Below are 13,484 nucleotides of genomic sequence, written 5' to 3' on the forward strand. Positions count from 1 at the left end.
TGTTTGACACACAGTCTCCCTTCAACAAGGATTTATAAATTCGTCATAGAGCTGCTTGTTTTCTTGTCTGTCCCCATATGAGCCGGCAGGATGATGACGTCCATTCCCGCTGGAGGAACTCTCACACAGCCATTTGCATTTTTGATTTTGTAGTGTGCACAGCATGAGGCAGACTCCCTGCATGGAGGTTACTCTTGGTCTTGTGTTTGTGTGCTATGATCCATTTTGTCTACTCAGCTTTCACAGGAGACAGTAAACAGACAGCAGGCATGGGCCAAGGTTAGGACAGACAGTCCTCAGGGCTAACTTTGTCACTCACTGGAGTCGCTCAGAATTAAGCTGAATATTTTATCATGGAGTCTTTGATGTGAAATTGAGCTTCGTGTTGGGTTAGTTTAAGTTGTGGTGTCTGGCAGTCCGTCACTGTGTGAGCTGATATTAGTTGTTTTTGTATGCAAAAAGTTGTTAATACTTTGCTGTTTAGGTAGGTATCTAATCTCATCTCAGATTATTTTTTCATATTCCCAACAGTCCTCCACCCTGCTGCCAACCAGCTGGTCCAGACTATGCAAGATGGAGTCCGCGTGACGTTCAGCAGACCCAGTCGACCTCCCAACATTCCCTCTCCTCCTCCACTCATTCCAACAACCAAGCCCACAGACAAGCCCTCCTTCATCCATGGAGGCTCCATCTCCCAGGTAAGACACCAAGGGGATGTGGTGTACTGTTGGACCCAGCAAACCAGCTCTTAGTTTCCCACACCACTGACAGTCGCACCATAGCGAGGACAAAACATTAAGGTTCATTGTGGAGTTGATTCTACCTCTAGTAGCGCTATGGAGCTGTTTTTGTTGTTATGAGTGGGTGCCCATTTTGTTTTTCCTCACACACACACACACACACACACACACACACACACACACACACACACACACACACACACACACACACACACACACACACACACACACACACAAAAGGGATGCAATACACGTTCCTTCAAATGGTTTCATAATATTGCACTGATATAAAAGATATACAACAGGGAAGACGAAGACTGCTAGCATGTTACAATGAATATAAACAATACTATACATATGCAAGTCTTTCAAAGAAAATGGGAATATAAACTTTAAAAAGTAAAATTAGAAGTAATACATTTCTCATTCATTTTGAACTTGCCAGGAAGAATAATCATTCTTTATGAAACAAAATTACATTTGTTTGAAGTCAAGGTACAGGGAAAATGTATGCTCTGTCCTGTATATTTCAGTGTACAACATGGTGATCATTGTTGCATAAGTTTTTTGGTACCTCAGCTCTACAGAAATGGAATGGCTTCCCGTGTCTTGTGCAACATAGTGCTTACTGGTTGACCTCTAGGTAACAGTCAGCACAGATGTATCCCAAGTTACTAGGCCATAGTAAAATGTAGGAAATTAAGACTCTTTGTTTATTAGCCGTTATCATATAATTTACCTCAGTTTGTAAATGACTAACTGTAACATATGAAAGAATATCAACTTCACCTGACACTCCTTTTGTTTTCATGAACACATAGACCTGACCTTGAAATGTGATCTTTGTTCCTGCTTTTCCAGGGAACTCCTGGCACATACCTGCCGTCCCACGCTGTCTATGGGCCAGAGGGGGCTAAGAGCACAGTGGGCTCCATCTCTCTGGGTCTGCCTCGGCAGCAGGATCCTAACAAGCCTGGTAGGAGACACACTTTCACATTACTAAGAGTAGACCTGCAGTAGCTTTAGATATTAAGTTCCAAACCGGCCTAGTTTAATGACACCTCTATGGGATTACTTTATTTTGAAGGCTGTAAGGTTTTTATCTCTCTGCATCATAACATTTTGATAAAGCAAGCTTTTATTGTATAATGGCTTTTTTCAAGCTTAAACATATTAATAAAAATAGATGGATCACTAATGGCTCACTTAAAATATCTTGCATGCTGTTTGGCAGTTGCTGTGATGACTACAAAGTAAAGTTAAGAAAATTCATTGATTCATTTTGAATTTGAATAGATATTTTTGAAGTTTCATCGCCTTTCGTCATCGCTCTTTTTGTTGTTTGTGCAGCAATAGTAAACAATTACTTATAACGCTAGAAGAGACTGTAAAAAACTGTACACCGCTCAGTCGCAACAGTCTGTTGTGTTCTCTACAGTGTGTAGAGAAGTGCGTCACTTTCCCATGGATGTCACCAGAGACTCCCAGTTTGTAATACTGCAAAACGCAACAGCTTTCTAAAGTGGGCCATATGCTCTCTCACTTCTGTATTACCTCATTCTGCGACAGATGAAAAATCTGTGAGATTATGACTTAAACTCTCCTTTTCCCTCTGTTAACTCTCCAGGAGGTGTAGTTCCATCCATACAAGATGGCAGAGGCAACCCAGCAAAGATGGGTGAGGGTCTGACAATGAGAGGTTCAATCACTCAGGTAATAAATAGATGAAGGACATAAGTGACAGTTTTCAGTGGTACAATATTAAAGGGTATGTAATTCTGCTTTTTATGTGGCATTATATCTTTGCTCTTCTCTACAAAATAGGGCACACCGGCCCTGCCCCAGTCCAGCATTGCTGCTGACCTCTTGAAGGGCACGATCACAAAGTTGGCCACAGAGGACCTGAGCAGCTCAGACAAGGCAAGGGGAGAACAGATGTCTAAAGGTCATGTCATCTATGAAGGCAAGAGTGGTCACATACTATCGTATGATGGTAAGTGCCTTGATTATTGATACAGCAAATTATTATAGCTGGTATGATTTATCATGCAAAAAAACATGTATTTTTGTGTCCAAAAGCTATCAAGAACCCCAGGGAAAACACCCGCAGCCCCAGAACAGGCCATGAGCTGAAGCGCACTTACGACATGATGGAGGGTCCAATGGGCAGGGGTCACCCTGGCAGGGAGGGAGCTCCATTTGAGGGTACTGCTCGTGTGTGAATGAGTAGACACAATGTGTCCTGGTAGGTTTGTTCTGTATCAGGAGAGTGATTGTGCTTGTTTGTTCCTCAGGGTTGATCAGCAGGGCCTTGCCCAGAGAAGGTCCACATGGAGATCCTAAGGAAAGACCATTGATCACAGGATCTATCATGCAAGGTAGCTCATTGTAAAGCTAGCCACAGTCCATAAATCACTCACTGTTACAATTACATTAAATTATGATAAAAGGCTGTAATGCTTTTTCAAATCTTTCCAGGAACACCTAGAACCGCCGCAGAGACTTATGAAGATGCCATGAAATATGGAAAACAGATAAAGCGAGAGAGCCCACCGATCCGCTCCTTCGAAGGGGGCATTGGCAAGGGCAAGCCCTATGAGGGAGTCAATACTATCAAAGAGATGGGGCGCTCCATTCACGAAATCCCCAGACAAGATCAGTCTGGCCAGGAGATCTGCAAGACCCCTGACCTGTCAGACAGGAGGGTTATGGAGGGCTCCATGTCTCAGGTAAGACAATTGACTTTTGAACGGCAGACCAGCATTTACTACTGCCAATGTTTAAATCTGCTCCGTGAACAAATAACCAAATGAATGGCTCTGATATTGGGGCTTTATTTTGCCAGAAACCTTTTGATGTATGAATATTCTAAATCAATAAATATAAAAGTCGGATGTAACCTATGATATTGGTGATGAATTGATGACCGACCTGTTGTTTCTTTCATTCACCAGATTCACCCTCTCAACCAGTCTACTATCAAGCACAACGTCAAGTCCCTAATCACCAGTCCCTCTAAGCTTCCCCACAGCATGCCCCAGCTCGAGGCCATGGAACGAGCCAAATACGAGGAGAGCAAGGCGGTACGCCACACTTCCGTCGTCAACTCCACCACCTCCGTCCTGCGCTCCACACACCAAGAGGCTGGCAAATCCCAACTTAGCCCAAGCATGTATGAGGACCCCAACGCTCGCAGGACCCCTGTCAACTACAGCACCAATCCCGTGTCCAGAGGATCACCCATGTTGGGACGTGGACCAGAGGGTATATTAAGTAACCATTTTATTTACACACTATGGAACTTCAGGTTCCCAGCCATTCATTACTTGTCCAGGGCTCTAAAAGCAACAATTATAGAGCTAGACAAAAGGTATTGAGACATTTATCTTGCTAAACCAGGTCATCTTACTTGATAGAATAAGCATTTTCAGAAAAATGTGTAAGGTGCACCCAGTGCTGAGGGCAGTGGGCGAACATTTATTACTGATTTTGTTTTCTATGACAGATATACTGTCATGAGATGATATAAAGGTGTTGTTTAACCAAGCCTTAAATTATTTGATGAGCCTTGTCTGTTCCTCTCTCCTTCAAAGGTGTTATGAGCTCTGGGAAATCTGCTGCACATGAAAGAAAGAGTGCCATGACCCCGACTCAGAGGGACAATGTCCCAGCCAAGTCCCCGGTGTCGGGCGGTGACCCTCACCCTGTGGCCTCTCACAGCCCTTTCGACCCCCACCACCGGCCCGTCGGTCCTGGGGAAGTGTACAGACCCCACCTGCCTCCACACCTTGACCCCGCCATGGCCATGACTCTCCACAGAGGGCTGGATCCTGGTACAGTGTTTACATCTTCTCTACCATAACTTCAAACAGAGCAATAACAGACTTCTGGGTAAACTGAGGAAGGCAGCTCAGACACTCTAATTCATAGGCACTACATGGCCAGGATCCTTTTCAGCTATTGACGTCAGCAGTGGTGATCACTATCTGTGAGCCTTCTGCTCATATGTTTTGTTGTTTTTTTTTTTCTCCTGCCGTCTGCTACAGCGTTCATGTTCCCCAGGCAGCCGTCTCCAACAGGCTACCACAACACCTACCAGCTGTATACCATGGAGAACACGCGGCAGACGATCCTCAACGATTATATCACCTCCCAGCAGATGCAAGTCATCCGACCTGACATGGCCCGAGGGTTGTCACCACGGGAACAGCCTGTCACTATCCCTTACCCAGCCGGAGCGCGAGGTACGGACCTGCACCAGCTGACCCTCTCTCACCTGCCACAACAGGCAGGGGAGGGGCCGTGGGGGGGAGGAGCTTTAGGATGCTGCGTGCTCGTGAAGTAGTGGCTACCTTTTTCAGACGCCCAGAAGCAAATGACCTGGTCAAATTTAGCTGATTTGCTCTTAGTATTGGGGCTGCAATACTTAATTTATCAATTGGGTACGGTCATCCAAATCTCCATTTGCTGATTGGTTGCCTCTTCCAAGTTGACCACTATTCCACTCCCATTGCAGCCCTGTTGCTTACTGATCAGAAGGAGGTGATGGGTTACAGCTAAATGTATACGGTGTTCATACATTCAGTAATTGATGGATCGGTTCTTGTTGTTCACCGTTGGCCCTTTGCTTCTGTCTGTAAAAGGGATTATTGATCTAGCCCAGATGCCTCCAACTATCCTGTTGCCTCACCCTGGGGGAACAGGTACTCCCACTTTGGAACGCATGGCCTACCTCCCTGGAGCTCAGAACCCTTTCCCTCCTAGGGCTTTCAACCCGAACTCCATATCGCCAGGTGAGGACCCCTCCCTTTCCCATCCCCACATGTGTTCCCTTATCTACCCTGCCATGATCTCCGTGTTCCCTCACACCTCTGCATGAATGCAGCCCTGCACTGGCCTGAGGTGTCAAAGGTCAGATCTGCTTGTCCAGTGACGGATCAGGTCGAGTCTTCATGCAATCTAACTGGGAGGCATTTCTCACAAAACTGCACAGCAATCAAGTGATTTTGTTTTTTTACGAAACATTTTTTGCTCCTCAATAGATCATTTCAGGAACACAAGAAATTGCCATGATTGTGAAATGATAGATTCAGAACTTGTTCGCAAGGGCTTTTGGTTCAGATTTCTAAAAGAAGCCTGATCCATGCTGCAGAGTCCCTTTGAGTTAATATATGTTTAAATCTGTGTGTGTATTATGTCATTGCTGTCCCCAGGCCACCAAGCCCACCTTGCTGCTGCCGCTGCTGCCAGTGCAGAGAGAGAACGGGAGCATCGAGACCGGGAGCATCGAGACCGTGAGCATCGAGACCGCGAGCATCGTGACCGTGAGCAGCAGGAGAAAGAGAGAGAAAAGGAAAGGGAAAGAGAGCACCGGGAGAGGGAACGAGAACGGGAGCGGGAGATGCGAGAACGAGAGCGGGAGAGAGCCAATGAATACATCCGCGGAGGTGAGTTGTTCTGTTGATGTTTAAAAGTTGTGGAAATCTCTGTTCACAACTTAACCGTCATGATTGTTTAACAGTAACTGCTCTTGGGGACTTTATTATGGAAAAAACACAGTTCAAATGTTTCATGATTTTGTGTGTGTGTATCAGGTGGACAAGAACAGCCAGGACGGCCAGGAAGTCGAGGTTATCTGCACTCCCCTTCTCCCTCGCTCAGGACGCAGGATGTAGTGGTTCAGCAGCGGCCTAGCATCTTCCAGGGCAAGAGTGTCATCACTGCTCTAATGTAAGTCTCAACCTATTTGCACACTACATTTAGAAGAGCTAATTTGTACTCTTTCTATATGTCTGCTAATGCATGATTTAGGGTTTGTGCTCAAGTTCTTTGCATGTTTATGGAAATATTGTACTTCATCTCTTTATTTCCTCTTCAGGCCCCATTCAGCAGCAGCGGCGGCGGCAGCAGCACAGAGTAGCTCTCGCTACAGTACTGCAACTGATGCTCTGGCTGCTCTGGTGGACGCTGCTGCCTCTGCCCCGCAGATGGATGTGGCCAAGGTGAAGGAGAGCAAACATGAACGGGATGACGAAATGTCTTCGTCGGCTGCAGCCCGGCGAGCGGCCAGCATCTCCGAACAGCAGCAGCAGCTGCAACAGCAGCTGCAGCAGCAGCATCAGCAACAGCATCAGCAACAGCATCAGCAACAGCATCAGCAACAGCAGCATCTGCAGCAGCAGCATCAGCAACAGCAGCAGCTGCAGCAACAACAGCAGCAGCAGCAGCAGCAGCAACAACAACAACAACAACAACAACAACAACAACAGCAGCAGCAACAACAGCAGCAGCAACAGCAGCAGCAACAACAGCAACAACAGCAGCAGCAGCAGCAGCAGCAGGAGGCAGAGAGGCGGTCTATGCAGTCACCATATGGCGCTATGTCTCTGCCAGGGGGTAAGCCCCATCCAGCTTACTCTGAGGGCCCCGGAGTTGGTGTTAAGGACAAGGGCCCTCAAACCTCAAAGTCCCGCATCGAAGAGGAGCTTCGGACTCGTGGAAAGACGACTATCACAGCCGCCAACTTCATCGATGTCATCATCACACGGCAGATAGCCTCAGACAAAGATTCACGAGAGCGAGGTTCTCAGAGTTCCGACTCCTCTAGCAGCTGTGAGTGTGTCGGATGCATGTTGAATATGTAGTAATAAATAGCTGATAAATTCAAACAGCTCGTACGTCCCTGCAGCAAAGCTGAGTGGACAAGCACACATATGAGTTAAACCTTAAATCTAATCTTACTGTTATAGAAAAACATGACCAAAGCTTAATACTGTGTCCTTTGCTGAGCATTAATAGTAACTCTTAGTCCGTACTTGTCCTGCAGTGTCATCCAGTCGATATGACAACACGGGTGGAGGAGCCATTGAGGTGATAAGCCCTGCTAGTTCCCCAATCCAACCCCAACAGGACAAACCAGAGGAAGGGCAACAACAGGCAGCAGGTATGAACCCACCAACTCCGTTTGAGCATATGATATTTATGAGAAAGTATTAAACTGAATAAGTTAATTCAAAGATTGTATCAAAGATTTTGTGCTTCAGGTCAGAGAGGACATATAACAGATTTGGCCGTGAAGGCTAAATTTAGCAGCTTGGCAATTGGCAAATGGAATAAATAACTGTAACTGAAATGACTTACCCCACTGACCTTGTCATGTGAGACTTTCAGTCAACATTCCTCTGCACCAGTCTCGTCACGAGACTTTGCAGTCTCCTGAAAACGAATGTGGAGCATTTGTTGTTGGCATACACGGTATTAGCTCCTCCCTGTCTCTCTACACCTCACCCTGACTCTGTCTCCAAAACAACTACCCTCAGTGCCTTGTCAACCTTCACCAGCTGGCATGCGGGCTTATGACATGAGTCGTTACCGGCCATCAGGGGAGCCACCACAGCCCAGTTCCCAGCAGCCCCCTTCCTCCCAGGTTGAGAGCTACTCCCAGGTCCCCAAGACTCACCGGGTCATGACCTTGGCAGACCACATTTCGGTAAGAAATGCTGGGAAATCAAAATACAAAGTTATGCGGCACATACTAGATTTACCATGAACATCAACCCATCATACATAACAAACCTGTTTTTATGGTCCCTCCCTGTCATGCAGCATATTATAACCCAGGACTTCGCCCGGAATCAGGACCCTCCTCCTGTCTCCTCCTCATCTTCAGCCACATTCCAGAGCGCGGTGCCACATGTTTCCTCTTCAGGGCGAGCCAAGATGCCCAGCCGCTACAGTCCTGAGAATCAGGTCCAGCTATCCCACCACCAAAGACCCTCCAGCAGAGTTTCCCCAGAGAATGCCCCTGACAAGCCTAGAGCCAGGTACATAGACCATCCAGTTGACCCTGAAATAATCAGAGAGCAAATCTAATTTATTACTCATCATCTGTCAACAATTTGTCTCTCTCTGCTCCTTGTCTAGGCCGGGTAAATCTCCAGAGCGAGGCGGCAGGCAGATGGAGAACTATGAACCCATCTCTCCACCACAGAGCTACCAAGGCATGGACAAACAGGAGGCGATCGGGCCTCCGCCCCAGAGACGAGAGGCTGACAACTCTGAGATCAGGTACAGGGTTTAAGAGATAAGATACTTTTCTTTATACAATTAACACTTGAAATGATGAAGGCACTTGCAAATGACATGGTAGTTAAAAAGAAATATCCATAATAGTGTTTCATTTTCACCTGTTTAGTTATTGTTTTCTTTTATGGAAAAATTAAATCATACCTCCTAAACTAAAAATAAATCTAGTTTGAATTAACTTTACTTTGATTCTTTAAAATATATATATAGAGTATTTATATTGATAGTTGATGTTTGAAGCTGTCTGCCTAACAAGCCAGTACATCTCTTAACACTATAGCTTATTTGATTCAGAATGAGTTTTGATAGTGATATTAACATTGTAGGAATATAGTAACTGACCCAATTTAAAGGTTAATTACGAAAAGTAGTTCATAACAATAAATGCAGACGAGTGTGCAACTTGTATGAATTGAAATATGAATGTCATGTCAGCTGTAATAATGTTGTGAATATTAAATAACTTATAATAACTTCTAAACTTGATCTACACAATGCTAAAGTTAGCTTGCTGTTAGCGCCCTGACATTTGATATATGAGACTGTAAATCAATTTCTAGTTAGGATGCCAGCAGGCAGAACGCAGGCCCCCCCACCCACCCACCGGCAGCAGTCTGTTGACATCCCAGTGGGGTTGAGAGGCTCTTGTGCCCTGTTACCCCTCTGCTATCTGACTTTTTACCCGTTGTCTGGTTAAAGGAATGACTCACGGTCCCCAGGGAATGTCAGCTATCTGCCTTCCTTCTTCACCAAACTGGAGAACACCTCACCAATGGTGAAATCAAAGAAGCAGGAGATCTTTCGTAAGTTGAACTCCAACTCTGGTCTCGGTGATTCTGATGTTGGTAAGTGGGTCTTCTCTCATCCTCCTCCTTCAAACTAACATGCATGCATCAGATGATGGCACAAACTCTATTGATATGTGTGCATGCAAGACATCTGTGTGTAATGAACTGATTCCTTTTAAATTTTCAAGCTCATCAAGCATGCGATAACACGGGTACTACTTGACTCATTGTATCACGTTACACCCCCTTTCATGTCAGACATTTAGTTTTTTTTCAAAGCAAAAAAATTGTCTTGCAGGAAATGCACAACCAGGCACAGAGATTTTCAATTTGCCTGCTGTTACCAGCTCAAGTAAGTAGCAGTTAAAGTCCCTCAGAAACGTCACACTTCACTCTAGTTGATGTTTGCTTTTCTCATTGTATATATTTTTTTTTATTGTGTTGTGGTTTGTAGGCAGCATCAACCCAAGGAATCACTCATTTAGTGACCCGGCCAGTAACCTGGGCCTGGAGGACATCATCCGCAAAGCCTTGATGGGCAACTTGGAGGAGAGACAGGAGGATCACCAGGGAGGACTAGGGGCTCAGTGTGCCATGAACAACACATCCGGCCAAGGCAGTGACGCCCGCCAGGAGGCCAACCCGTCACCCAGTATGGGTAGGAAAAATTTACATGGTCAAAATGACACATGATCAGAAGGGATCTTATGTTTAACATTTAGCTGATTTCCACATTTTTCCTGTTTGAATCTGCAGGTAAGCAGAAGCACGGCAAAGCCAGCAGCCGAAAATCCAAGTCCCCTAACCTTGGTCAGGCCTACGCCGGAGGGGAGCGTCCGTCTTCTGTGTCCTCCGTCCACTCAGAGGGAGATTATCACAGACAAGCCCAAGCCCAACCCCAATGGAGCTGGGACGACCGACCTTCGTCAACAGGTGAGTTGTCCTGCCTCTGCTGTCAGTGCCTACAAAAACTGTCTCCTGGAAAGATCAACCTGGGAGCTAGCTTATCTAATTCTTGTAAAATGTTCTCCTTCTGTGCCCAGGATCCATGCAGTTCCCTTACAACCCGCTGACCATGCGCATACTGAGCAGCACGCCACCCACCTCCATAGCTTCCCCCTCCATACAGAGCCAGCAGCAGCAACAGCAACAGCAGCAGCAGCAGCAGCAGCAGCAGCAGCAGCAGCAGCCGCAGCCGCCTCCAGCTGGAGCCCCGGTGGCCCAGCAGCGTGTGTGGCAGTCTCTGCTGTCAGAGCAATATGAGACCCTGTCTGACAGCGACGACTGAGCCCTCCTCACTACAGCCCCAAAAAGCAGAAGAGAGGCCTGCAACAAGGCTCGTCTTTTCACCCCCACCCCCCGCCACCTCTCCCAGAACTATCCTCGCTCACTGGCGAGTGTGACAAGTAGATGGGACGGTGTCCTTTTTATTTTTGGTGCTATGGCGCCCCCTGGCTGTTAGCTGAGAGTACAAGCAACAGCCTCTGACAGGCAGGGCTCTCCAGAGCAAGACAGGCTTTGGTCTGGAAGCACTCACCCAGCCTGTCGGTGAAATAAACAAAACTCGACAGACTGGATGAAATGAGCTATAGTAAAGAAGAAGAACTTCAAGTGTAAAAAGAAACAACATAAGAGACTATTTCTGATTTTCTTTTGATTTCTGTAAAGATATACCTTGTCTTTGAGAAAATCATTGTATGTAAATAGAGTAACCTTTTGCAGTGTTTTTTCTTAACTTGATTATTTCTTATTTTAATGTCGCTTTTAAATTGATCCACTTTAAATGGGAAGAGTAGGGGTGTAATCTTTAGTATCACAGTTGGTCTCTCCCAGTCCACCCCCTCCCCACGTGACCTGACACCCACATTTTTACCATAGTGACGCTGAGAGAGGCCGGACATTTGGCTTGTCCTTGACCATGAGTGGAGCACAGAGACCGTGCCATCTCTGCGCACCATCCCACAAAGCACCACCAGAGCCTGAACATCGTGGACATTCGTGGATGAAAACAAAACACAGAATAACAATTCAAACAGCAATGATTTTTGATGACCATCTGCCCCACACAGTGGAGATGATGCGTAGATTGTAACTATCAGATGGTAGCGGTAACTTCTCAGCCCGCTCTAGACGGAGACATGTCTTCAAAACAAGTTGAGAACACTGGCGTCATAGCAGAAAGGTGAAAAGTCTGATATAAGCTTCATTTTGCCGGAAAAATATATCCTTATGACTACTCCTGGACCCCGTCTGAATAACGAAAGTGAGCCAATGTTTTTTTTTTTTTTTTTTCAATAGCGCTGACCATGGTGTGTCACATGTAGCTGTCTCTCTCTGCAGTTTCCAACCTATCCAGAATGATCAGCTCTGCAATGTTGTCATGGTAAAAAAACATAGTGTGTCAGGTTTTGCCATGCCTTGTGACTTGAGAAAGAAGGCAGCTTTAACTAATTTTCTCAGAGATATACGTTGGTGTTTGATGTTTGTATTTGTTTCTGTAGTCCCTCTTTTTTTTCCTTCTTTTTTTTTGATACTGTCCTGACAAAAATCTGAACTCTGTAAATTGTCTTTCCATTACACAAAAAAGACAAAACTAACCAAACATAAAGAATGGTCTGCACCATTGTTGCACTTTTTTTGCTTTGTAGCTTGTGACAAAAAAAGCATACTACCTGCTGTGTAACTTATTCAACCTCCAGCACAGGAGTATACTAAGATGTGCTTTAACGTTTTCCCACCACTCACAGAAATCTGGATGTTATGACTTCCTGTCTTTTCTTGTTGCTGGTACATTATTTTGTAGCGTTGACACTTTCATCATAGTTACAGTTTTAAGTGTATGGTACCGTTTTATGTTTAGGAGTTTGCTGTCATGGTGATTCTTAACTGTGACCACTTAATCTCTGCTTTCAATCAAAAGGCATACAGCTTTGAATATGAACTATTATAGGTCAACTTCATAAATGGCAGTAATGTTCCTTTGCAAGTATGTGGGGAAAAAAATACCACACTTTGGCTTTCAGCTTTCACTCTTCTTAGGTAAAAAACCCATTCTGCTCCAAACTTGATATTTCCTTTCTTCCTTTCATTTAGATTTTTGAATCATTGTCATAGCACATGTTCAGATTTTTATTTTCTGTCATTTTCAACATCTTTGTTATTCATCCTGTTTACACGGGATGTTATGTGTTTACAAAGGCAATGACAAAAAAAGTTTACAAACTTGAATCTTAAAGAAATCCGACATGAAGCCGAAAAAGAATTGGAGCATCTTTTCAGCTCTCTCAAACACACAGTGGTGACTTTTTTTTTTTGTCTTTTGAAATTGAGACTTGAAAACCCGTGTATCCTATGATGTTGAAATGCAATGTTTGTATCGCACAATGTCTCTTAGTAGGCTATTACAAGAGTTCAGACCAATCAAATAAAGTGGATCAGTTCTCCACCACTGAAAAGTGTAGAGGTTCTTAATAGGTGTGCCATCTATTTAAATGACTACAATGATTTTCTTCTTGTAGATTGTGCTCTGGTCATAATTGTTACGGACTGAGGTGTACTTAAACAACTTTAGAGGTTTTGCTGCATCCCTGATTCTACTGCTGTCACACATTTAAACATGAGCCACGAGAAGGAAAGAAAATAGCTGATGAGGTCCATGGCTGCATATTCTATGTGCTAAATGAAGATGATAGTGAGGATTTTCTAAACTCATTCTGATCACAATGGGTAAAATAAGCTTAATGCAGTGAGGTCGATTGGTGTATTCATACTATCATCCTGTCGGGAGCCTTTTTGTCTGAGACTGACTCATAGTGCAAGATAATGGACAGCATTATACCTTGCTCATAGCAGAAGTTTAAGTGCTTCCCAT

The 13,484-nt window shown here is 45.0% G+C and overlaps 1 protein-coding gene across 2 annotated transcripts in view; it reads left to right on the forward strand.

Annotated features, from left to right (window-relative positions):
* Nucleotides 1-13,484, forward strand: part of ncor1 (nuclear receptor corepressor 1) — a 52,965-nt gene that overhangs the window by 39,190 nt on the left and 291 nt on the right. For both annotated transcript variants that reach the window (XM_054626475.1, XM_054626476.1), the window contains 23 exons: nucleotides 532-698; nucleotides 1,602-1,716; nucleotides 2,368-2,453; nucleotides 2,565-2,733; nucleotides 2,820-2,945; nucleotides 3,035-3,118; nucleotides 3,219-3,469; nucleotides 3,695-4,004; nucleotides 4,334-4,573; nucleotides 4,787-4,984; nucleotides 5,384-5,533; nucleotides 5,954-6,187; nucleotides 6,335-6,470; nucleotides 6,619-7,352; nucleotides 7,567-7,683; nucleotides 8,060-8,229; nucleotides 8,346-8,563; nucleotides 8,664-8,807; nucleotides 9,525-9,670; nucleotides 9,912-9,965; nucleotides 10,068-10,271; nucleotides 10,370-10,546; nucleotides 10,657-13,484. The exon at nucleotides 10,657-13,484 is cut by the window's right edge and continues 291 nt beyond it. In XM_054626475.1, coding sequence (XP_054482450.1) covers nucleotides 532-698; nucleotides 1,602-1,716; nucleotides 2,368-2,453; nucleotides 2,565-2,733; nucleotides 2,820-2,945; nucleotides 3,035-3,118; nucleotides 3,219-3,469; nucleotides 3,695-4,004; nucleotides 4,334-4,573; nucleotides 4,787-4,984; nucleotides 5,384-5,533; nucleotides 5,954-6,187; nucleotides 6,335-6,470; nucleotides 6,619-7,352; nucleotides 7,567-7,683; nucleotides 8,060-8,229; nucleotides 8,346-8,563; nucleotides 8,664-8,807; nucleotides 9,525-9,670; nucleotides 9,912-9,965; nucleotides 10,068-10,271; nucleotides 10,370-10,546; nucleotides 10,657-10,901 — 4,475 coding nt within the window. In that variant the 3' untranslated portion in view covers nucleotides 10,902-13,484. The remainder of the gene's footprint in view (nucleotides 1-531; nucleotides 699-1,601; nucleotides 1,717-2,367; nucleotides 2,454-2,564; nucleotides 2,734-2,819; nucleotides 2,946-3,034; nucleotides 3,119-3,218; nucleotides 3,470-3,694; nucleotides 4,005-4,333; nucleotides 4,574-4,786; nucleotides 4,985-5,383; nucleotides 5,534-5,953; nucleotides 6,188-6,334; nucleotides 6,471-6,618; nucleotides 7,353-7,566; nucleotides 7,684-8,059; nucleotides 8,230-8,345; nucleotides 8,564-8,663; nucleotides 8,808-9,524; nucleotides 9,671-9,911; nucleotides 9,966-10,067; nucleotides 10,272-10,369; nucleotides 10,547-10,656) is intronic.

This window comes from Anoplopoma fimbria, chromosome 24 (genome assembly GCF_027596085.1).
Source record: "Anoplopoma fimbria isolate UVic2021 breed Golden Eagle Sablefish chromosome 24, Afim_UVic_2022, whole genome shotgun sequence".
Taxonomy (NCBI): Eukaryota; Metazoa; Chordata; class Actinopteri; order Perciformes; family Anoplopomatidae; genus Anoplopoma; species Anoplopoma fimbria.